Source organism: Ostrea edulis, chromosome 7 (genome assembly GCF_947568905.1).
Source record: "Ostrea edulis chromosome 7, xbOstEdul1.1, whole genome shotgun sequence".
Taxonomy (NCBI): Eukaryota; Metazoa; Mollusca; class Bivalvia; order Ostreida; family Ostreidae; genus Ostrea; species Ostrea edulis.
Window position 1 is genome coordinate 35,403,247 of NC_079170.1, and position 24,277 is coordinate 35,427,523.

At 34.4% G+C, this 24,277-nt stretch overlaps 1 protein-coding gene across 15 annotated transcripts; it reads right to left on the reverse strand.

Annotated features, from left to right (window-relative positions):
• Positions 1-296: 296 nt before the first annotated feature.
• On the reverse strand, positions 297-23,475 carry LOC125654191 (cytochrome P450 2C11-like). Of its 15 annotated transcripts, none has more exons than XM_056144157.1 (13): positions 23,321-23,474; positions 16,276-22,888; positions 15,754-15,900; positions 15,267-15,451; positions 14,487-14,556; positions 14,262-14,362; positions 13,881-14,058; positions 4,208-4,369; positions 3,823-4,021; positions 3,063-3,229; positions 2,385-2,906; positions 1,177-1,617; positions 297-930 (listed from the first exon to the last, which is right to left on the reverse strand). In XM_056144157.1, exons 9-13 carry the CDS (start codon positions 3,978-3,980, stop codon positions 749-751), a joined length of 1,470 nt encoding a protein of 489 aa, XP_056000132.1. In that variant the 5' UTR covers positions 3,981-4,021; positions 4,208-4,369; positions 13,881-14,058; positions 14,262-14,362; positions 14,487-14,556; positions 15,267-15,451; positions 15,754-15,900; positions 16,276-22,888; positions 23,321-23,474; the 3' UTR covers positions 297-748. The 15 variants fall into 15 exon arrangements, with proteins under 15 accessions (XP_056000132.1, XP_056000124.1, XP_056000127.1 ...); XM_056144149.1 differs by adding an exon at positions 13,387-13,428 and having other exon boundaries at positions 13,927-14,058; positions 14,503-14,556; positions 15,754-22,888; XM_056144152.1 differs by adding an exon at positions 13,387-13,428 and having other exon boundaries at positions 3,823-3,990; positions 14,503-14,556; positions 15,754-22,888.
• Positions 23,476-24,277: the final 802 nt, after the last annotated feature.

A 24,277-nucleotide genomic window follows, 5' to 3' on the forward strand; every position in this document is an offset into this window, starting at 1 on the left:
AAAATGATTCCTCCCTGCTCATAGGGCGAAAGCACCAAGTATAGGCCCGAATTTTGCAGCCCTTCACCGGCAATGGTGACGTTTCCATATGAGTTAAAATTTCTCGAGCGGGACGTTAAACAATATAAAATCAATCAGTCATTGTGCATATCATTATATATAATATGTATCATCAAAGTTGTGATTGATTGATCGATGGTGATATGTAAACCACTCATTGAATATTTACAGAGAACATGAATATCACTGATTATTGATTGAAAATCTTAGCCCTAATGAAACATAAAAAAGATCCATGAGAATGGTAAAGTACTTTTATTGCATCATAATATTGCTAGCAGACATACCCTTCCGTCATACAGTGAACCAATAAAATATTGGACAAGTGGAGATGATTTTTAAATCCCCCTTTAAATTTAGTAAAAATTCGTTTTCGACCAATTTTCTTTTCAAATTCATTTATTGTTTAAGAAATCCAAAATTCACAAAAGAGTTACGCTTGATAATCTGCCAAACTGTAGTGGGTTTACAGCGTCCGTGCCTGTTTGTTTCGAAGCGAAAAAAATAAATAAAAATGATACGCCATTGGCACTAAGAATTCAAATTTGAAATTTAAAAAATCCTCAAATGAGACCAAACTACAATATTAGTAAATCTGAGTATTTTGCAAGTTAATGCTGGACATAACAGACTCCTTAATCAAGAAACCTCTCAGAGAAAAGATTTTTATTCGTACAGACGAAACTATTTATTCATTTCTAATGAAGCGGGCGTCGTAGTGCTTGGGACTATAGACAAACCCCACAATTCCCTCCAAAGAAGGTAAGGGTTCCCCTCTCTCGTTTTCTATTTGGTAGCGTTGAACGAGTGACGTCATGAAGAGGAATAACTCCATTTTGGCCATCGATTCTCCCATACACACCCGACGACCTAAATTAATTTTACAAAAGTGAAATATCATACAATGATTGACGTTTTCTCTGTCAGAACGAGGCTTAGTTACTCAAGAATGAAAATATTCACCGAGCCCGGAGGCATACAGTACATCAGACAACGAATTGCAATATATTCTTTGAACCTATTATTTTTCTGCAATTGTAATTCGAATACAACCAATTCTAAACCTTTTTACAGTAAAAATCTCCCATTTCCAGGAACATAAAAATCCATACATACCCAGCGAAAATGAGCCTATCTTATCTGTTCCAAAAAGTTGCCCATGTTCATCAATGAATCGGTCAGGTTTAAAGGTAAGGGGGTCAGAAAATGACTCAGGATCCACATTTATTGAATATAGATCTATATATAGTGTGGCACTTTTAGGAATTACATATCCGTTGAGCTCTACGTCATGTTTCACGGCGTGTGGTGCAGTGGTAGGAGCTACATTTCCGAGTCTCAGGATCTCAAAGCAGACGGCCTCACAGTAAGGAAGTTCCAGTTTGTCCTCTAGTGTTGGAAACCTTCCGGAAGTGATAACGCTGTTGATTTCTTTCCGCATGCGACTCTGTACCTCTGGGTTGTGCATCAGGAATAAAATTCCCCATCGAATTGCTGTGGATGTAGTTTCCATACCAGCGGCAAAGAACTCTGAGATCATGACCAGAAGCTGTTTGTCTACATTTGTCAGTAAGAAATAAAAATATGAATTTCAGGGGATCTAAAAATTTCCACATTATAACAATTTAATAATCATATATAGCACATATAATTTTCTTCTAATTATAATTGTGAAAATGATGCACTAGCTAAGATATTTAGAGAAATTTATGCTGATTTTAAAACTTTGAGAAGTGTTGACATATACAAATGTATATGTAAATTGAAATTAGATTATGACAGGCTAAATCACTTAAAAGGTTACGAATATTTTTGGCATTGCTAACTACCTTCATCATCCGATAAAATGACAAAGGAAAAACCCAAAACCTATGGGTTTTTTTTTTAAATCTTGTATTTATTGCCACAACCTGTTGTCGAACTTATGCTTCTATTTCCGAAACAAACACTATCTAACAGTATGATCACACTTAAATTGAAAAAAAAAATGAGGAAAATTAGAGTAAGGTTGAAATTCATATCCCTTCTGGTAGCCATTGCAGATAACACTGGTCGCAAAAAATAAACCTCATAATATTTCTTCACGATTGAATAAAGAAGTGAAGATAATAAACAGTAATCAATCTCATACGTATTACAAATAATACAAATCTAAGAGTAGGGTAAGCACGTGCACGTTTGGATATTTCTTCAAATAACATTCATAATGGAGCTCTTTTTATACCTTGTTCTCTCTTACAGAAGTAGGACTCATTAAAAATGATTTCTTATTCACCAAAAGCGCTACATGTTCAAATGAATTAATGTAACAGAGATTAGCTTACCTGTAAACGTGTTGTTCTCAGATGAACCATTGTGCTTTTTCTGTTCTTGCAGGAAACAGTCAATAAAATCTCGAATGTTATTTTCATCAAACGTCGATCGATGCTCGTCCAATATGTTGTTTAAAATTTCATGTATTCTATCAAATCGTCGTCTGAAGTCTTTATAGGCGAATAGGTCCCCGGGCAAATACTTCAAAAATGGAAAGAGGTTGATCGGCGACTGCATGGGAATAGTGAGGAAAAATTTGTTCCACAGTTGGAAAAGTTCGGTGAAGGTTGGGTCTGCAAACTCAAACCTCTTACCGAAAACCAGCACAGATATAACATTCACGATGCTGTTAGATATCAGTGGTTTGATATCAAAAGGTTTTCCTTCATATCTATCGATTTCTGCATGGAAATATTCGACTTCCTCAATTATTCTCGTTTGTAGATTCCTCTTTCCAAATCCGAAACTTCTCAAAGACGCTACACCGAAAGCTCTCCGTTCTTTCCACGGTGTTCCCGCACTTGCGAACACACCTGTAATAGAATGAAATAAAGAAGACCTTGTCTTGTTTTAATTTTATGTTTTAATCTAATGGTCGACATTCTAAAAATGAAGTGTTTCTGCTCTTCTATGGCTTACAAATTCGGCCCTTTTCTGTAAAATATCAAAAAGACATTGTAAACACTTACCACAATTTTCAAATACTTCTGATCCGAGAAAAAAATAAGGTTTTTCTCCTAATATATCCCCCTTTTTGATAAGAAATTCACGAGTTGTCCTGTGTCCTCCGATAAAGATTATGTGATGGTGAAAAAGTCTTATGCTGAAGACATCTCCGTATTGATGGTGGAATTTCCTTGAACACATGGAAACAAATTTTGAATATATATAAAACTCTAAACACTTTCCAGAAATATTTCGATCGTGTTACCGGTCTTCTTCAGTCGTGTTTTTCTGCCCTAGAATACATACACAAAAAGTACTATGACGTCACAGTAAGTACTATGTGTATACATATATACTTTATATAGTGCCACATATAATACCGTGTAAAGCTCGGATAGGCCTTCGGCCCGTCCGCGAAGCAAGGCTCTAAAGGTAACACGTATGTAAAAGAAAAAAAAACATGAGAAAATCAGCAAAAGAATACCGATAATCTCTACATACGTTCACTGAAAATATTGTGATCCTTAAATATGATTTAATTATCACTTGGGACACGCCAATGACCATTTCATGCTTCACTCGGTCCAACGGTCACACCGTATACGTATCAAAATCTATTTCAATTAGCTATTTTGTTCTTTTTTTTTTTTTTTTTTTTTTTACAACTTTTTAATTTAATTCTTTTATTTTTACCGTAAATGCCTGATGTTCGTGGAGCCTTATCGAAAAACCACATTGTCAACATCTACTAGAATAACTATAATTATAATCTGTCTGTATTACCTCAGTACGGTTAACATGTCTTCAGTTTTGAGGGTGGTGAGATTTCCTAACAGCGGTACACCTGGTGGACCTGGGGGTACATTTTTCCTGCTTCGTGACAGGTATGCAATCAGCAGAATCATGGCCGGGATTACAAGCAGGATAACCGAAGCGTCCATCGTCCGATGCCTGGAAGTTCTAACGTGTGTATGCAAATAATCTTAAATATGAAAAACAAATCAGGACATCATTCCATTTGTTTCCACTGTTTACACGTTATGAAAGCTCGTTCACCAAAGTGATTGGATTGAATTATACTTTACCATTCAAAACAAAACCCAGAAAAAAAAAAACTATTTTGTCAAGTGAAAATCAGATATTAGCTGGTATACATGTTTTTACTTACTTCGTCTGTCGAATTTCACTTTGAACTTGAAAGTCCGTGTCAATCACTTATCAGATGTGTTCATGAACCCTCTGAATGAAAGCCCACACCGTTCCAGATGTACATTATTATAGATCTGAATATTTCAAAACACTGTCTGTGCTCGTGAACAATGGATTTTACCTGTAGGTAAACTTATTCATCAATCACAAGTAATACAAAAATTAAAATCTAACCAAATCTTTAACAGGCATGTGATGAGATTTACGATGAATAGGAGTCAGCATAAAGGGATCATTATCTGAGAAGTCAAAAACAGTAGGTTTAATGTTTCCTTTGGCCTCTAAATTTTTTTTGGCCTCAACCAAAATATTTTTTCAAATTCAAAATTTTGATTGATTTTATTGATTTATTATTGATTTTAGCTTTTCAAAGTCATAGCATATAAGTGATATGCTTCTGTTGTTTTGTAAATGTGCACTTTAAAATAATCATGAACTACCACCAATCTGATTGATTTTATTGAATATCTATTGATCAGTTTATTGAATAAATCATTTTCTTTTCCCTTCATATTTGTATGTACTAGTACACACCAAAACAGACTGCACAACTAATGAAACAATTGGCATATTGATTTTGTTTCAGAATTATGATTAATTTCATTGATTTATTATTGGTTTTAGTTTTTCAAAGTTGTAGAAATAAAATTATATATGTACATTAGAATAAACATGAAATACTACGAATCTGATTGATTTTATTGATTATCTATTAATTAGTTTATTGACAAAATTATTTGCTTTTCCTTCCTAACTTATGTACTAGTACACCAAAAAGTATACTGATGAAATGATTGATTTATTGATATATTTTGTATTAAATAGAATTCAATTTGATATCAATTTACATATTATGAAAGTGTTACAATTGTGTTGTCATTATAATGAATTCGATTTTAAGAGCAGTGCACATTCAGAACAAAGCATGTGGTCTTAATGTTTTCAATGTGCAGATACCACGCATTTAGTGTTACATGTTTGATTTCCAATGCATGATAAATGACATTTTAAAAAAATCAAAATAAACACAGTGAAGTGTTTGCTAGCATAATGATAATAGCCAATGAACTAAGGATTTTAGATTTCCTTAAATTTGTATTTTAGTGTTCATTTATCTATACTTTACGTAGAATGAACAATATAGATTAAAACGGATATAATGTATCATAAATATTGCTTTCTTGATTTTATAATTAAGTTTCAATATTCATTGCAAAAGTAACAAGTTCCCATGCTCTGAAGGCCTGCCCTGTCAGGATAAAGGGAATATCTATCACCATATTAAAGGATGGTGATGAAAACTTTTGCTGAAGTTGGAAATTCCATTATACAGAAACAATGGAGCAGTCCAACATTTGCAAATAGGGTGTGTTTGATACAACAAAAATATTTTAATTAGTAACTCATCTTATGATTGTGCCTAAACTAAATACGGTATACAAAATTGTCTGTCTGAATTTTCAAAATTGTGAATTTTTTTCTGGTTTTGTGATAAAGCAACAGTAAAACAGAACAAATTACAATTATTAAATTAAATCTGTCAACCGGCCCTCTTCTTATCAAAGCCTGCATTAGTTAACCAAAAAAAAAAAAAAAACAAAAAAAAAAAAAATCGTTTGTACCTCTATCTAACCACTGCAGCAGCTATATCTAAGCAAATATCAGATACATGTAATGCTCATAATATTGTCTTATAATGGAGAAAAAAAGTGTATGCATCTAGAAGTTCACAAAGTGCAGCTTTAATTTTGTTCTTAATGTTTTAGACTGTCATCAAAATCATCTTTCATTCTGATAATTATTGAAAATAAACGTTCGGTGCAGAGCTGTGTGACATTTCAAACCATATATCATAGATTAACCTCAACCTTGACTTCCTGTCAAAACCGGTGCTGTAGAACTGATATCCCATTACAGTACAAGTGTCACATGTTTATTTCAAATAGTTTAAACAGATATGAACATCCTTAATTCATCAAAAGTTGTAGTTTCAATCTGTATGATTTATGGTAGTATTTTTATTCCTAGATATAAAACTCATTGTTCTCATCAATGAGAGCGATTAAGGCGGTACACTATACTTTGCAGTATGTGAAGTGTGATGATTCATCATTAAACTAGTGTGAATTTGTTTTTTTAAATTCATTATCAATAAGTGAAGTGGATCATTAGTAAAATGAGAGTTTCAATGTGCATATTTACAAAACAATACAAACATATAATTTATGTTCAACAAATATAAAAAATCAAAACCAATAATAAAACAATGAAATCAATAATAATTCTGAAAAAATCAATAAGCCAATTATTTCATTAGTTCCGTATACTTTTTCGGTGTGTACTAGTACATATGTTAGGAAGGGAAAAATTATTTAATCAATAAACTCATCAATAGATATTCAATAAAATCAATCAGATTGGTGATACTTCATGGTTATTTTAATGTGCACATTCAAAAAATAACACAAACATATCATTCATGTTCAACAATTTTGAAAAAACAAAACCAATAATAAATCAATGAAATCACTCATAATTCTGGGGAAAAAATCACTATGCCAATCTTTCATTAGTTGTGTATACGTTTTCTGGTGTATACTAGTGCATACAGATATGAAGGGAAAAGAAAATGATTTGATCAATAAACTGATCAATAGATATTCGATAAAATCAATCAGATTGGTGGTAGTTCATGATTATTTTAAAGTGCACATTTACAAAACAAAAGAAACATGTCATTTATGTGCTATGGCTTTGAAAAACTAAAACCAATAATAAATTTAAAAAAATCAATCAAAACTTTGAATTAAAATTTTTTTTTTGGGAGGCCAAAAAAATTTTTAGAGGCCAAATTTGAGGCCAGGCTAACTTTTGAGGCCAGGCCAAAATTTGGAATGGAGCACATTATTAGAGGCCAAAATTGGGGTCAGGCCAATTTTGAGGCCAGGCCAATGCGACCAGGCCAGGTTTGATAGTATGCCGTTTATCACAGGACTGGCTAATTGTAACAGCGTTGTAGGTAAAGAAAATAACTCCTGTGTGGGTTCAGGGAATTTAATAACACAGTGCGGGATATTATAATATACATATGCACAACCCAGAAATGCACGAGAAATTAATTATGATATCACAAAGAACATTAACTAGCAATTGACAATATTATGTAAATGACTTCAATCAAGATACAGTATTACTTATACCAACATTACAATTAAGGGGGATAACAATTAAAGTTACATATACTGGTTAGTACAGATAGTCATAAATTACATAATCATTAAAACTGACATCATATTGTGAATGTGTACATGGACTCTGTAATTTAGTAATTACAAATACAGTGTTTCGAAAAATACTTGCACTTTGAAGTCGAACTCAATTTTTTTTAACAATCAATGAAATACTCAATGATCAACTGATAATCGAATGATTATAAAAGACAATGTACCGTGGTAGATTCTCTGCTTTACTTTTGATAAATATACATAATTGATCAATGCAATCAATAAACTCGATACATGTAATAGAAATAGAAGAAAAAAATCTCTTTGTGTCCAGCTTGTCATTCAGCTACTAGTGAATTTCATTAAATTTGCAAATATATAGACTGGATATAATTTGCTGACATTTAGCAATGAAGATGATTAGTAATGAATTAATTCCAAAAATTAAGAAACATCTAATTTACAATGCCTCCGTCGAGATCTGAAAATGTAGTCTTTCCTCTCTCAAAACAAGAGAAAGAGTGTTCAACTTTGGCGGTGAGAAAGAATGACCACAACAGGAAAACCAACCAAAAGCAATTTCACAAAACACAACCAGTGAAGTTCAAGAACACTATTTGACCTTTGACATACGTCTTAAGGTGATTACTACTTATTTGATTAGGTTTATGCAAGGTAAGTGTTGAAGAAATAAAGAGTGAATCTAAGTGTTTTAAAATATAAAATACATTTAAGCATAAACTTTGTCAAGCACAAATCAAATACAAAATTTATTTCTTAATCCAAAAACTCGATTGATTGATTGTATCTTGTTTAATGTCCCTCTCAAAATTTGTTCACTCATATGGAGACGTCACCAAAGCCGGTGGACGGCTGCAAGCTCGGCACTTTGGGCCATTGAACAGTGAGGTTTCTTTAGCGTGCCACACCTACTGTGACACGGGGTATTCGTTTTTAAGGTGATCTCCGAGGACCAGAGACATTCACACCTGATGCTGAGTGTTTTGCGATGGAACTGTCACTACCTGTTTTAATGTTTTAATGTCGTGGCCGAGATTCGAATCCCGACCTTCCGGATGCGGGGCGATTAAAAACTCGAAACCGGATCGAAACCAAAAAAGTCCTGTTCGATCATGTTTCTATAATTCTGACTTCAGTTTGTGATAGAAGTAATCCTTTATCTAGAATTTTAATGTAAGGCGTAGTAGAAAGTAAGAAATGAGGAAAGCATTATATTTGGGAACGTTTGCATAGTTAGCATTGGAGATTATATAAAACAGTGACCCTGACCTTTTGATTCCAAATAAAGCTAGTAATTTGAATGCTGATTTATTGAACAACTATTTGACTGATGATCCACAATGTTTGCATTGTGGCTACGAATTGGAAAGAAATGTACATTGTTTTCTCGAATGTCCAACATATATTAAGCAATTTCGTGACATTGGTATCCCTTTTCAGATGATACATAACCTAAATAGTATTTCAGAGTATTTATATGATTTGAATTGCAAAATTGTTTCTTATGTTCATAACTACAATAAATTTCCTAAGCGCTTTTTTTTACATGTTAATTTCTGCACCATTTTTTCTCTTCTCTCTTTTCGTTTCTTCTAACGGGCTGGATTGATCTATATTATATGTATGTGTGTCAATTTAGGTGGATGGTTTTGTAAATGTATATGTACGTGTGTAGAACATACTGATCTATAAAAAAAAAAACACCATCGGAAACCCATGGCCATTCGCACTTCTTTTACAGGTAACAGAAGTGTGACCGACCGTGGGTTTCCGACGATGTAAAACATCATTTCATAGCAAAATTCAGAAAAATACTCATATTACACCGTGCACAACGTCACAATCGAGGAGTCGTCACTGTGGCTCACAAAGGCTTGACTCCGAAGCGGAGCAAACGCATTATCACCGAGTATGAGATCGATTTTCTCATAAAATACACACTATTTCTGCAAAGATCATATTGCATAGAGTGTCGTAAATATATCTTGCTCAATCAATTCAGAAGCCCGTACTTACCTCAAACACTTCGTTCGTGTTTCACAAGTAACTCTACAATGTTGAAATTGATGATTTAAACCCATGCATTTCGGTCATTTCATCTCTCTGCCTACTTAATTTGTTTGATAGAGAGTATGTATATCCCGGTACCATGATTGTTGATGAGTATATCGCCCTTTTTCTTACAATTCATATGTAATTTGCACAAAGTCGTACCGATTTGTAATGTGTCGCACGAGGGCTATAATCTGGCATCCCGCGAGGACTATGTTTTTTACTGTATTGTGAGGCTTTAAAGTTTGACTTTTGAGCTTCTATTTAAACATGGATTTTATTATGATCCTTATGATATAACATATGTGTCAGTTTGTCAGTTTCAGAATAAAATATGATGCGAAATCTTTCCATGAGTATGATGAAAAAGTGGGCTATCCGCAAAACTATAACTTATAAGCCACATACTGTACCTACATGTAACCATCGACTCCATGTCCTGTACACAAATCTCCCTCATCTGTTAAAAAGCATAGTCGTTCACCCTTGAAAGGACTAACGCCAACAATAAAAAAATATATATACCAAGTATACATGTACCCACACCTTAACGAATCATTCCTAATATTATCAATCTCTTCGTGATGAAACAAATCATTGTCAACCGCAAAACAATATCTCTTTACTTTTTCCCATCGCCAACTGAATATATACCCTGCAAAAATAAAACCGGATACACGTATATACACTGTACATATCGTTAGTGTATGTTAGCATCTAGTCATTTGTGTGGGAAAGACAAGTTTATCACCTTTACTGGAATTCTTTATTACATCCACATTCTCTAAAGATAGTTGGGTATATTGTTATTATCCTGATCTGTCAGTCACACTTTCTTCTTCCTCAGACACCTCTTATTTGGAATATAAAAGGCGGTGTCCTCTAGATGTGCAATAAACATTCGGAATTTTCATTTTTATCCTGGGGCAAATGGTGTGTGTGTGTGTGTGTGTGTGTGTCCGGGCTAGAATAGTCGTCAGTACCCTATGTCTGTCGTAAAAGGCGACTAAATGGGGCGGTCCTTCAGATAAGACCGCGAAAACCGAGTACAGCAAGTGTAGCACGATAAAGATTCCTCCCTGCTCAAAGGCCGTAAGCGCTGCACATAGGCCTAAATTTTGCAACCCTTCACCGGCAATGGTGACGTCTCCATATGAGTGGAAAATTCTAGAGAGGGACGTTGAATATAAACTCAATCAATCTTTTTCCTTTGAGGGGTAAAAAGGGGTGGAAAAACGATGAACAAAACCTGGTGCTCAGTGCAGCAAGAAAATTTATTTACAATAGGGGTTGTAATTTCAACCATTTTAAAGATATTTGAATAGACAGTTGTTGAGAGTTGGGATGATCCCTGGATACTTGCCCATCAGAAATTTTAATGCATCGTGATATATGAGGCAGAGATATACATGTATATGGTTTAGGGGCCAGGCCGTCAATTGTTTTAAATATATTTCAACAATTATGAAATAGGGTTTCATAGGTGGATCCAGGAATTGTGAAAGGTGGGGTGTAGCACTTCATCTTTTAGCTACTTTTCACAATCTCCACCCCACCCGATTGACACCTTTTGCTTGTGTACTTAACATCTTAGGGGGATCTTGAGACAGTTTATACATAAGAATGTTTGTTAATTTACTATATGTTTTCCGAGTTATAGTAATTGTTATCGCTATACTCAGATCTGATTTTGAATTTGTTTTTGAAAAAAGGCTGATTTAAAGATTACTCCCGATAAGCCAGGAGTCTGCGGTAAATGGTGCAAAATTCTGCATTCTAAGCATTCCCTGGCACTTCTTTTTCCCTTTTAAATTGTCTGCTTCTTAAACAAAACTTTTATGTTACTTACATATTTTTTTTTTTTTTTTTTTTTTTTTTAGAATTTTTGTATCTAACAAAAATATCGTAAATAATGTTTCGTCTTATTTATCGTATAAGTAAATGATATACTGGTGTTGATAAATTTGAATGATGCAATTACATGTAAGTATCCACCTTTCATATCATTTTAACTCAAAGTGTCGTTAAAATTGAATAACTTAAAGTTTTTGGTCCGAAAAGGGGGGGGGGGGGGCAGGACTCCTTGGACCGCCCCTCTGGATCCGCCCTTGGGTTTTGGATGATCCCTGAGCACTTACCTAACAATATACCTAATGCATCTTGACATATGCAGCAATTATATATACTTAACGGTACATGTATATGGTATAGGATATGAAAAGGTGATAATAACGAACAGTGATCAATCTCATAACTCCTATGGGGAATACAAAATTCAGAGTTGGCAAACAAGGACCCGTGTTATATGGTAACTTTTGCAATAAACAGTAAACAAAGCACGCATTACTTATTTGGTAGTTATACAAGTACGACGGAGTCTATGTTGTCACATTGTAGTATTTATATAAGGTGATGGTGTCTCGTGGAGATTCGGATTAGAATATGTCCTCAGTAACCCTTGCTTGTCGTAAAAGGCGCCTAAATGGAGAGGGTCCTTCCGGACGAGACCGCAAAATAAAAACTAAGGTCCCGTGTAGCAGCAAGTGTGACACGATAAAGCTCCCTCCCTGCCCAAAGGCCGTACCCGCCGATCATAGGCCAACATTTTGCAGCCCTTCACGGACAATGGTGAAGTCTCCATATTAGTGAAAAATTCTCGAGAGTTACGTTAAACAAGATACAATTAATCATGTAAGGAGATGGGGGATAACTAAAGTAGTCATAGTGCCATAGTAACCCTGGGAACCAATATTAGCATTTTCAAGAAGCATTGCAATGCTACTAATATATGTTACAGTATGTAAAAATCAAAAGAATTCATTGGTTATTTATATCTCGGGGGAGGGGTGAAAGTATGTCTAATATGGAGAATAATTGGTTTCTAAAATGAGCTAAGCTACTAATAAGCAGCCGTGCTTTTAGTTCACATGGAAGTTCATGGAGATTTTAATGTAAACCATCAATTATGTAATGCATGCCTTATATTATCTTTAATGTAAAATTTGTACCATTCCCCTTATTGTATCAATTTTAAACACTATCTGAAAAATCTGTACTAATTGTTACGGAAGGTTGATAAAGGGGATTACTATGACAACCGTAGCATAATATTTACCATGAAAGTCTTATATGATAGTTTCATAATGAGTTGCAGCTACTATTGACTACGACACGAGTATGTAAAAAATCAAAAATATATATAGATTCATCAATTTTCAATGACCCATGCAGTCACTACCTTAATTATCTCTGGAAACATTTTAAAATATGATGAAAATAATTGATTTTGTTGAATCTTGAAATATATAAGTGTTTTTGAGTAAGTTCAATAGTTGGAAAAGCTGAAGATATTTTGTGGGATGTTTAGTTATTTGTCTTTATGCATTGTTATTACTTTTTATTTCAATTCTGTTTGCTCCAAAGCCTTATCCATCATTTCTAATATGAATTCATAATCTCCTTCTGCTGTAACTGACCCAGTGAACAACAGCAATGTGTCTCATCTATGGCAGAGCACCAGATGCATGCTTGGAAATAATGGATGACCTCCATAGACCTTTAATTTAGAATGTTTAATTGATCAAATCTTGTAATAGAACAAGCAAATTAGTTTCAGGTCACACTATTTAGTTTCAGGAGGTCTTTTAAGTTTACTAAGCAACAACTAGAAGTATTTTTTTTTTCATGTTCACTTTCCTTAAGGTACACAACGTATTCCATGTATAACGAAAGGATATTGAACAATTTTGAAGGATTTAAATCAACTAAATGTTTATTGTTAAATAATGATGAAATTGAAGTAGATGGAATTCACATGACTGGTAAATGATTAGAAATCGACCTTTTTGCACTTGAGACTTTTTTGAAGAGTTATCTGCCCTTTCTGAAAATAAGGAAAATCTAACTTTCTAGAAATGTGTGTGGTGAATGATTACTTTTATTTCATATAAAGAGAAAGTATATGTAACTTTCTACCAAGAGATTTGTATAAAGATATAATTTCTTTGAAAAATAATTTAATAAAACACGCTCTTCCCATACACTTCAATGTAAAATTCTAAGTGAAATGAATCGAGCAGGAATTTTTTTTTGAAATATCCTATGGTGGTTTATTTTCCTTGGATGAACCTACAAAATGCTATCATGATTACAAAAATCTCACAATCCATTACCTAGATATGGAATATCGTTTTACATCGAATCTTCATCTTTCATTGAATACCTTACATGTAAGTAGTTTCCAGACTTTGTTTAATATACAATTTTTATAGACTATGCAATTGGCACTTAAAAATAAAGCGTTATCATGCCTCAATTTATATGCGTATATCTTACATATAAAGCGGATGCTTACTCCTGGGCATGATCCATCTAACCATACCTCTAACTCTTCCAGGGTTCCGTGTTTGTCCTCTCAACTTTGAATTCTTGATGGGATTTACGATATTGATCACTGTTAATTTCATCTTCTTTCTTCTTTCATAGAGCCAAAATTCATGATTATATACTTGTACTGTAGAAAGGAATAATTTTAATGTCAATTATGCATTTTTAATTTTACATTACCACGGTAACATCAATTAGAACTAGAAACCTTAAGTAACATATATATGCCGGTTTTGTCATTGAAATTGCGTTACTACGTATGACAGATAACTCGTGCATCCTCGACATGGGTGCACTCAGCATAACCAATATTCAAAGATGGGTGTTTACTCTGCGCTAATGAGGTTTCACTTCCTGCGCACTGTAGGCTTCTTAACCAGATGACACCAATTCCTCCGGTAGGAGGAGTTCCATCAAGTGCTTGTGAAGGCCTGAAGGCAAAATATGGAGGTACTCAGACATCAACATATACATATTGCACCTGAAACTTTATTCTTAAAATCCAACAATCCTATTCATTATTATCCCAATTATCATAACACACTGTCCCCCAACCTTCTCCAAAATTTACTTCTACTCTCCCGTTCATCGATGAAGATCCGCCATGCAGCCAAACGTACGTCCACTGAAATTTAATGCACAGCATACATTAGTCTGTTTTATTCTTAGAAATGCGCGATAAGAATCTAACTTGTTGACATTGTGGAGAAATTTCTCATATATATAATTATGCACTTCGATAGCCGAGTTTTGCACTCAGGAGACTCGTGATAAATTCTTAATTCTGGCAGCCGATCAAATCTTACACGTTTAATATAGGTATATGTAATGCCTGTCCCATCACCAGACGTCGGATATTACAATTGAATGTCTATAGTGTCTTTCGAATATGACTATTAAAACGAAAATTCCGTGTCGCTGTAGGCGTTGACATGATACATAATCTTCACTGTTATGAGCAAAGAGTCCCTCCCATACGTTCTGAGACATTTCAAATACAGTCGGTGACATCTAAAAATTTTCGATTTAGATTTCAAACAGACAATCAATCCACCAATCATAAAGCACGACCAAACCGATTTCGAGTTGTTTTACATACACAAATTAATATCAAAACCAAACATTTCATATCACATGTACTAAGTACTCTAAATTTTTTTTATATTGAACTCGATGGTGATGAGAAAAAATTGAGATGACATGGGTGTTCGAGATATTGAGGTTAAAACACATACAGAAAATGTAGTTGGGACTTCCAACTCATTTTATTGTATCCACGGTATTCGAAATATCGATGTTCGAAAATACTTTGGTTTAACTTGTAAATACACTTACTACACGCGACTCCAGCATCATTCTTATGTTCATAAAGAGGATTGAGATCGATAGAATGGCGTGTGCTTTCATAGAGGGAATTTTCCCTTCCATTGCATTGTAAATCATACAGACTCATATCAATGTGTCCTGTTCCTCTCCCAAAGTTATAGCGGGATGTACCGAGAATAGCAGCAGCACTTCTCCTAAAAATACGAATATGTAGATCCAATTACGTCTGTATCACAGTACTTGTTCTGTGTGTACGATTTGAAAAAAAACAAACAAAAAAAAACAACACCAACATTTAGATGCATTGAATATCCATCGACCTATCATCCATTATGACACCGAGTTGACAGTTTTGTAATCTCCGGTTTAACGAAGTTTAGATATTATCAGCATTTACGTAAACTTCAAAGTTTTAAAAGTTGAATATACTCTGAATACTAAGGATATGGCTGATCTGAATATATGAACATATATAGCATGTACATGTAATACTTACGTTGGATACGACACACAACCTGGGCAGCCCTGTCGTCAAATGTTGGACCAGAACGCATATTACCGGGAACTGTGGCCCATGAACCGTTATAGGACACCTCCACTCTACCAATCCACGACGTTGGTCCACCAACTAATCTGATTCTACCTATAAGTCAAATTGCCGCGCAGTTGTTTTAAATTCATTTTACCTTGAATGTACTTATAGTCTAGTTTATACATACATATGCAATTTTTTCCGCAGTTGGAAATTTAATACAAAATTTTATTTAGCTCTTTAAAGCCCACTGTGTTAGTAAATATGACCACATGTCCCAGTGTAGAAAATATGATTGCAATGTGATTAGTAAAACAGTTTTTCGCACTTGCCGTCGATGCTTCTTGGTTAGAATGATGACTCAATAAAGTGATATTGAAAATATTAATTTGGCGCATGTTTTAATGAAGCAAGTCTTAACGGTGCTTCGCGATGATTGAATATAAATTGAAATTTAAGGTTTTTTATGGAACAAATTATTCCTACCTGGGATGATTTTGTCATACTCTTACGCTAGTACACGTTCCGAAGTATTTTTCCATAGTACATCCATGGACGCTTCATGATTAGATATCTGTGGTACTGAAGTCGATAACGAGGCAAGCCGTTGGTCAATAGCATTTAGCTTTGCTTTTGAGGCTTTTTCATTCAAGGCGAAAGTAAATTGTCGTACAGAATGTTCAACATTGTGCAGTTTAGATAAAATATCAGTGAAATTCCCATTATTCAAGGAGTGTTGCCGGTCGCTCAATACATTTTCAATGGTAAATTTCAAAACTGCTATTTCCGAATGAAGTTTGTTGATTTCATTAGAGCTACTGATATTTGTTAAGGCGTTTATTTGATTGGCTTGATGTAACAACATTGCCGATTGGTTGGTGACGACACCTTGCAAAACGTTCATGCCATTCTTCATCTGCATCACTTCTTGCATGAGAAAAATGAGAGTCCCTGGACGAGGTGCTGCTGTAGTCTGTGGATGGTTTGCGATGTTCTCCAAAAGGATGCACTGAACTACTATCATATTTACAGCGACAACACAGAATATTCGACCGATGATTTCCATTTTGTCTTTTACTATAACTATGTGTTGATCAAGAAACTACCGCTTAAATATTTTTTTTTATCTAAGGGTGTTTACAAAGCCATCCTATGAATATGAAATATGATAAGTAGAGGGTCTTCAATTTGGGAAAAACAAATATACAGTGACGAAAATGATTATTGAATTAGGTTAATGTTGATACTATCAATACTATTTGGGCTTTTAAGACTTGACAACAAAGATATGTATCAAACTTTTACCATTTTATGACAATTCCCACTCTCTTTATCTTACTGGAAATTAAATTTTATTTCCCCAACGTAACCGTTTGTAAATACATGTACCTTAGTACAGGCTACTAGTACTTGCCCCATCTATCATGCGCTTCTTTTATTTGCTGATCCTATTGGTGTTATGATAAGAAGAGGAATTCTCTTTTACGATAGTTTACACGCTTAGGGATGAGAGCAAAACTTCAATGTCTGACAAAAAAAAAAAAAAACCCACCACAACCACCCCCCCCCAAAAAAAACCCCAACTACATGCACATAATTTTCACCAAGACCCACCCCACCTTGTCTTTTTTTCTATTAAAGTGTAATCGATGTCGGATGACAGAAACTCACGCATGGTTTTACTCTCTCTCCCCTTAACTATTTAAATCTAGATTTTTATCCAACATCGATCTTTTGACCTCGCCCCTTACACTGATGATAGACGCTCTACATTAGTTAGACTAAATCAGAGGGGCCATCTAGCAATTTGAGGCGACCACTGGTAATTAGACAAGAAATTCAAGGATGTTCGGGGTTTCCAACTGATCCACAACCGGTATAATTGTAACAATAGTGATTGTTTATTACATTATGCCAAATTTCCTTTCAGTGTCAATCACATTCAACAGCTTGCATTTATAAACTGAGGTACAAAGTATTAAAGAATGATAAATGCTTGCGGACAATTATTACATGCAATACATATCACAGGAATTATTTTCTATTAGATTACGCCTTCACATATTCTGTACTTAAACCAAAAATTGACTAATTAAAATGCACTTTATTTGACATAAAAACAGATGTTGATGTATAGTTTTTGGTAAAGGACATTTCAAAATGAAATGAAATTTGTACACCACTGATATTCATTCTTTTGATAAATATTTATAGGTGAGATGAATTGTTTGATTTCAATAAATGTAAGAAGATTCCAGATCTTATTTTCCATTTTTGTTTACATTGTGAAAAACTGCTGCCTGTACCCCGTGTATGCATTGGTGCTATATTGCTCGAATCAATTAGCACATCTGCACGCTCTTTTCTATATTTTAGATCATTACTTATTCCGAAATATTTAAATTAATTAAATATTTGCACAAAGAGTGTGTTGTAACAGAGGAAATAAGCTTGCAAACCTGATTGATCTTCTGAAGATGTAGTGCTTGTGTCACACGTTGCTATTTCACATCACGAAGTTTAACATGCAACACAATACCACGAGTTTCAAATAACCTTATAACTTTCTTCTAATCTTGAAGATTATGTCAAGATACACTCGTAATTACTATGAAAAATGAAGATAACGAACATAATTCATCTTGGACATTATGTCAGGATACGCTCGTAAGTATTACATGTATGAAAAGTGAAGATAACGAACAGTGATCTATCGCATAACTTCTATAAGGAATTTAAGATACTTTGAATAAAGAGTTGGGCAAATACAGACCACTGGGCATACCAGAGGTGGGATTAGGTGCCTAGGACAAGTATGTACACCCTGTCTACCGGTTACACCTGCCATGAAACCTATGTTTTGATCAGGTAAACAGAGTAATCCGTAGACAAAATCAGTGTGCAAAGAACGGCCTAAAGATCAGTATGAAACACGTCAGACAACATTTGACCAAATGATAGGTTGTATTGACGAACTACATCGTTATAACGACCGTAGAACTTGCGAAATGCTGACTTTAAAGGAGACTGATGATACCCCTTTATAATCAACTCGTTTGTCAGTAGCCTGCCTTGATTTAAAAACTGCAGAACAAGCTCTTGCGCAACGAATTAGTTGATAGATATAAACACCATATGTATGTGCTAATTGAATATTAAATATATGAAGTTGACGATGGAGAAGCTGAAATCATCCCATTTGTGACAAAGTTGAGTTCTCAGTTTGTCGCTAATGTTCGTTTTCAATAAGTTATTTAAGTAAAAAGAATGTGTTGAGGACTCTGTGGTCTCTTTTTTCACAGGGATATATCGAATCGACTTTTGAGTGAAATAGATAAAACATCGTCGATACCTCTAAATGTCAAGTTGAAAAGATTTTTTCTTTTCATTTAGAACATTCAGAATATACTCTGCTTCATAAGGGCATAAAACAGGTCAACTATCAAAGGAGAACAATTCGTGCCCATGGAAATTGAAACATACTGTTTGAAGACCTTATCGCCAACGACTACAAATATATGTCAATTAGGAACTCTAGTATATTTTTATTGCAACTTTAAAGTACTCGTGCGTGGAATCATGGTGGTGTTTAAAGAAAGTAATGTTTGGATGACTTGGCACTGAATACTAATTTTTCCGTTTTTCTATTTTTGTTGAAGAAGCAACTGTCTACGATGTCAAAAGTATAGTCTTGAATTTATCGTGAGAAATGGTTGTATAAAGTATTGAAAGTGCATACATGTACGTTCTGATGTTGATTTTGTGTAAATTGTTAATTCGTTCTTTACGCATTGATTTCGAGTGCGGATTATTCAGCTTTAATGATGAAGATCTAGGGCTCACCGTGGTTGTGACCGGTCGACATGGGGTGCTTACTCCTAGGCACCTGATCCAGCCTTTGGTGTGTCTAAGGATCCGTGTTTACCTAACTATTTCCCCTTATAGCAGTTATGAGATTGATCATTGTATGTTATTCTCATTTTCATATCGGAATATGCAGAAAATCAATTAAAACAAAATCTTCTAAAAAGTAACAGGGACACATTAAATCATACCTAAATGCAAATGATCCTTAGCTATATGAATTCAAGATTTTTTTACTGCTTCTGTGACTCATGTTCGTGGGCATATTGCTTTTGTCCTGTCTGTCTGTCTGTCTGAAATTTCAACGTTGCTCTGGGACTATCATATTTAATATATGCATTCATAGCAATATTTTTTTCACCTGGTAACCTTGATCTTAGAGTTTGACCTACTTTTACAAAATCCTAACCTATTCAATGAAAGATGAAGAGCACAAACAGTGATCAATCTTATAACTCCAATAATGAATACAAAATAGAGAGTTGGGCAAATACAGATATATGGATCTGGATATACCAGAGATGGAATCAAGTTCCCAGGAGGAGTAAACACCTTCTGTCACAGCCGTGAGTGCTATATATTTTTAACTATCTAAAATAGATGCATTGATGTCCCGCGTTGTATATAGATATCTTATATGAAGATATTTTATTTCATACTCCGACCCTGTGAACTTAAAGTTCTCCAGAACAAGGGGAATTGGTATTGAGACATTCCTATATTGGGTGAATTCAAGTTTGGTTATATCATGACTCTTGGAATAGGTTGGAGTAAAAATATCCATGGGAATAAAGATTGAATAATATTCTTTAAAAATCATAATAGCAGGGCCAAGGTGACTCATATGAGCGAGTTTGTGCATGGGCCTCTCGTTTTCCTTTGAAATCGTAGAAAATTCTGCCAAGAATTACAATTGTTAAAGATGCAATGGGGACAATTTCTCTCAAAGAACACTACTGAGATTGTTGTTGCCACACCCAGATTTCAACATTCTAGATTATGTGATTTTCTAGAGGAATTCTTAGACAATTTTAGAAACCGATCTGACAGAAGTTCTCCTAAGAAAGATTCATATCACTGTATAGATTCTAACTCGTTTTGGCTGTCTTCACAATATACAGAAGAGGGGTAAAAATTTCGTTAAGCATTGCTATGAATGTATCAACATTTACATGCACATTGTAGTACATGATATTCAGATGCTCACAGACGTTCAATGTTAATGCTGATTTGGTACCTCTTCTCCCGATGACTTGTTGCATTCTTTTTACTTGCATTTTCTTCTTGATTCATTTGATATTTTTATGTAAAACTTTCTTGTGACTGTTTTATTAATGTTGATTTGTCAATGATTCTTAATTTTGTAGACTGTGCTCTGTCGTGTTGGTAGATATAGTATTTTTACATTAGTAGTAAAACTACATTTATGTAAAAGCTTGGTAAATTGAATGAACATGTATCCTACTAGTATGCTGTATATATTAAGGAAAGGCCGTACTTTTACGTATCTGGTTTTAAATGTTTGAGGTCGAGATCGATATTGATGACATTGATCCAGAGCCTCTTATGATTTCTCCAGAGAGAAGCTGCTTGCTGTATTTTGATTTAAAAACTACTGAACCTAGTAAGATCTTATCTCTAGTTTACCTTTGCCCTGTTCACAGTTATTATATTCTTATAAATATTCTTTTATTTTCTTTGGACTAAAATATAATTCTTAGTTTTGCTTTCAGGTAGATCATTTGACATCATACATATTGCTGCAGTTTGTGAAGATAGGACCATCAATATTTATCTCAACCCAAGTGTACCAGTCTGTAAAGAAGCATCAGCTGCAGCAGGTCTCAGATGTGACATGGGACAACTCACTCTACATAGGGAGAATGCGACTTCAACAGATCAAGTCAATGGTTTGACCCAGTTTGTAGACTTTATAACAGATTTTCCTTCAAAACCTGTTATTATGGGCTTCAATATTCAGAACTTTGATCTACCAATTTTTTCAATACCATTTGCAGAGACTTGGCCTTCTTAAAAGATTTGGAGACAATGTTTTAGGTTTCTTAGATACATATAAACATGCACAAAAAGTGTTTGACAAGAAAATAAGTGTGAAATTTCGAACAAGAAAACTTGGTCGGATTATGTCTTGGGAAAAGTTATGATGTACACACTGCTTTGTTTAACATTTGCAGTTTACGAAAACTGCATGAGTCAAATTTAGCATTAAAATGTGAATCTTCAGATATATTTACCATGGATTATTTTAGTGTCAAGTCCTCACTAGCTCCAATGCTACAAAGCAATGTAATATCTACACTGATCTCTAAAAGGCTCATATCTTGCAATCTAAGCCTGAACAAGTTAAACATCTTACATAGGCGTGACCCCCACAGTGGAATTCAGACTGTTTTAGTGAGTTTGTGTCTGATTAAAGGAAACCCAGAATTACAAAATCTCAGCAAAGTTGTTGAATATTTGAATTCCTGTAAGTTCTTCATAAATATGGGTAATTCCAGCCCACAAAAATCCACGGGTAACTCAAACCCACATAAAATTATGAGTAATTTTGACCCGATTGAAAATTAAAATGAGTATAAAAACTAATTCAGAAGATTACCATGTATAGGTACGTAGTAACTGACCCAGAAAGATTCGATATGCATTGAATTTAAATTACTGCTAGAATTCTATTGGACTGTAACAAAATTGAGACATGCATAAATATATTGCATAAGACGCATTTAAATGTCATTATACATATGCCTTGTTTGTTGGGCAGAAAGCAAATAGTACCTGCATGTGGATGTTGAACATGATAATTACAAGAGTCAATCAATAGAGCATAGGTACCATATTACAAATATGTCAAATACAACTCAACAGATTTTGATTTGATATGTACCTCTGCGTAAGAGTGGTTTCCTTGAAATTATAAAGGTCAGTATATTAATATATTCTATTATACACTAAATTTAAAAATTATACTGGCCTAAGGAATGTTGGAGCCTGTATTACTGCATTTCTTATACTCCGAAGATATCTCCTCATAGGCTGGCCGTGGGAAAGGGGTTCTATCTAGGTGTAAAACATCTGGCCCACGATAAGAGAGGGAAGCCCAGAAACCACGAGGACGCCAAAATACCACTTCCGATAAGAGTTTGTCATCATATCCAGCTGGATGCTGATCCGTATCACCATTTCGTTGTATCCCGGACAGGTGGCAAACGGGAGTCTACAAATTGGCAAACATAAACTAAGACACCTAGCACCAAATATTCCGCCAAGGAAACAATATCTTTGGCCAGTTGAGCATAGTTTGTAAATCCTGAGATGTCATTACCCCCTAATTGCATGAAAACCAAGTCGGGGACCTCGTCAAAACGAAGCAATACATGCCTTGATCCGCCCGCTAAATGTCCAATATGACGTACACGAAGCTCCCCTTTTCAACGAAAGTTTATCGAACAAAATTGTTCTTGTAACCTTAGATTTAACATGTCCTTCATCTCACAGAATTCCTCTATTATCAAGAGTCTCCGATAATACATATATTTAGTGGTTTGTTGATATCCATTATAGCTTGCGTCCCCTGCATTGACCGACTTTCCCCAGCACATGCACACAAATTGACAAGTCAACAAAGAAAATTATTTTTCACACTTACTGCTTGAAAACTACACAAGCTTGAGAAAACGTTGTTATGATCATTAACAATCACATTAATTTCCAAGGTTTTTAAAAAAATATATATATCACACCTTATTTGCAACCAAGTCTGCCTACATGCAGATCTAATTTGTAGCCACGTGATTAATTACTGAATGTTGATTGGATGATATAGAAAAATAGTGAGTCTGGGAGATTAGTAACAAATATCTAATGTACGTTATGCAAAAATAAGCTTGAAAACATGGAAGTATGCATTTAAACCATAAATGCAATTGTTTTAATAATTATTGTTTAGGTAACAAGAATGGCCGAATATGGAACAGTTGACCGCCGATGCTAACATTCAAATGCGCAAGTAATTCCACTATGACCGAAACTGACTATAAGACAATGGGGAAAATATGAACATGCATACGTAGGACTGCACACGAGTTTCCAAGCAGGGTTATATGTACTAACAATTTAGAGCAGGCAAAGCAATTCTAAAATAATGCCATTCACGATAGTACATGTATATATATATTCCTATGTAGATTAATTAACATATACCTCCTAAATATCAGAGATGGTTGTGGACAGGAATCTCCTTCCTTTCTATATTTTTCAATGTTGAATACCTTGGGTATTTAGTTAATAATTTCACTGGATAGTTGTTATATTAGGAATTCAACAACTCCCACATAGGAACAAGTATTTAGATATCAAAGAACTGATCATAATATCTAAAATACAGGGGGAGTTCTGTATAAAAGCACCTGAAATTCGGGGAGGGAGTGTTTATTGACAACGAATATTTTGCGTTATCTGCATTGGATATAAAGTGTTGGGTAACTGTGTTCCCTAAATATTTGTTTTATAGTAGAAGAATGAAAAGCGCATAGTCTTGAAATTATGCATTAAATGAGCTCGAACTTATACAAAAAGGGATGAGCGTTCCAACCCCCTAACCCCC

Excerpts from the sequence above, each read along its gene's own strand:
- LOC125654191 (XM_056144158.1), bottom strand. The coding sequence starts at position 3,980 with ATGGACGCTTCGGTTATCCTGCTTGTAATCCCGGCCATGATTCTGCTG. Across the intron at positions 3,230-3,822 it reads GACATGTTAACCGTACTGAG|GAAATTCCACCATCAATACG; the intron begins GTAATACAGACA and ends CATGTGTTCAAG. Across the intron at positions 1,618-2,384 it reads TGAGAACAACACGTTTACAG|ACAAACAGCTTCTGGTCATG; the intron begins GTAAGCTAATCT and ends TGACAAATGTAG.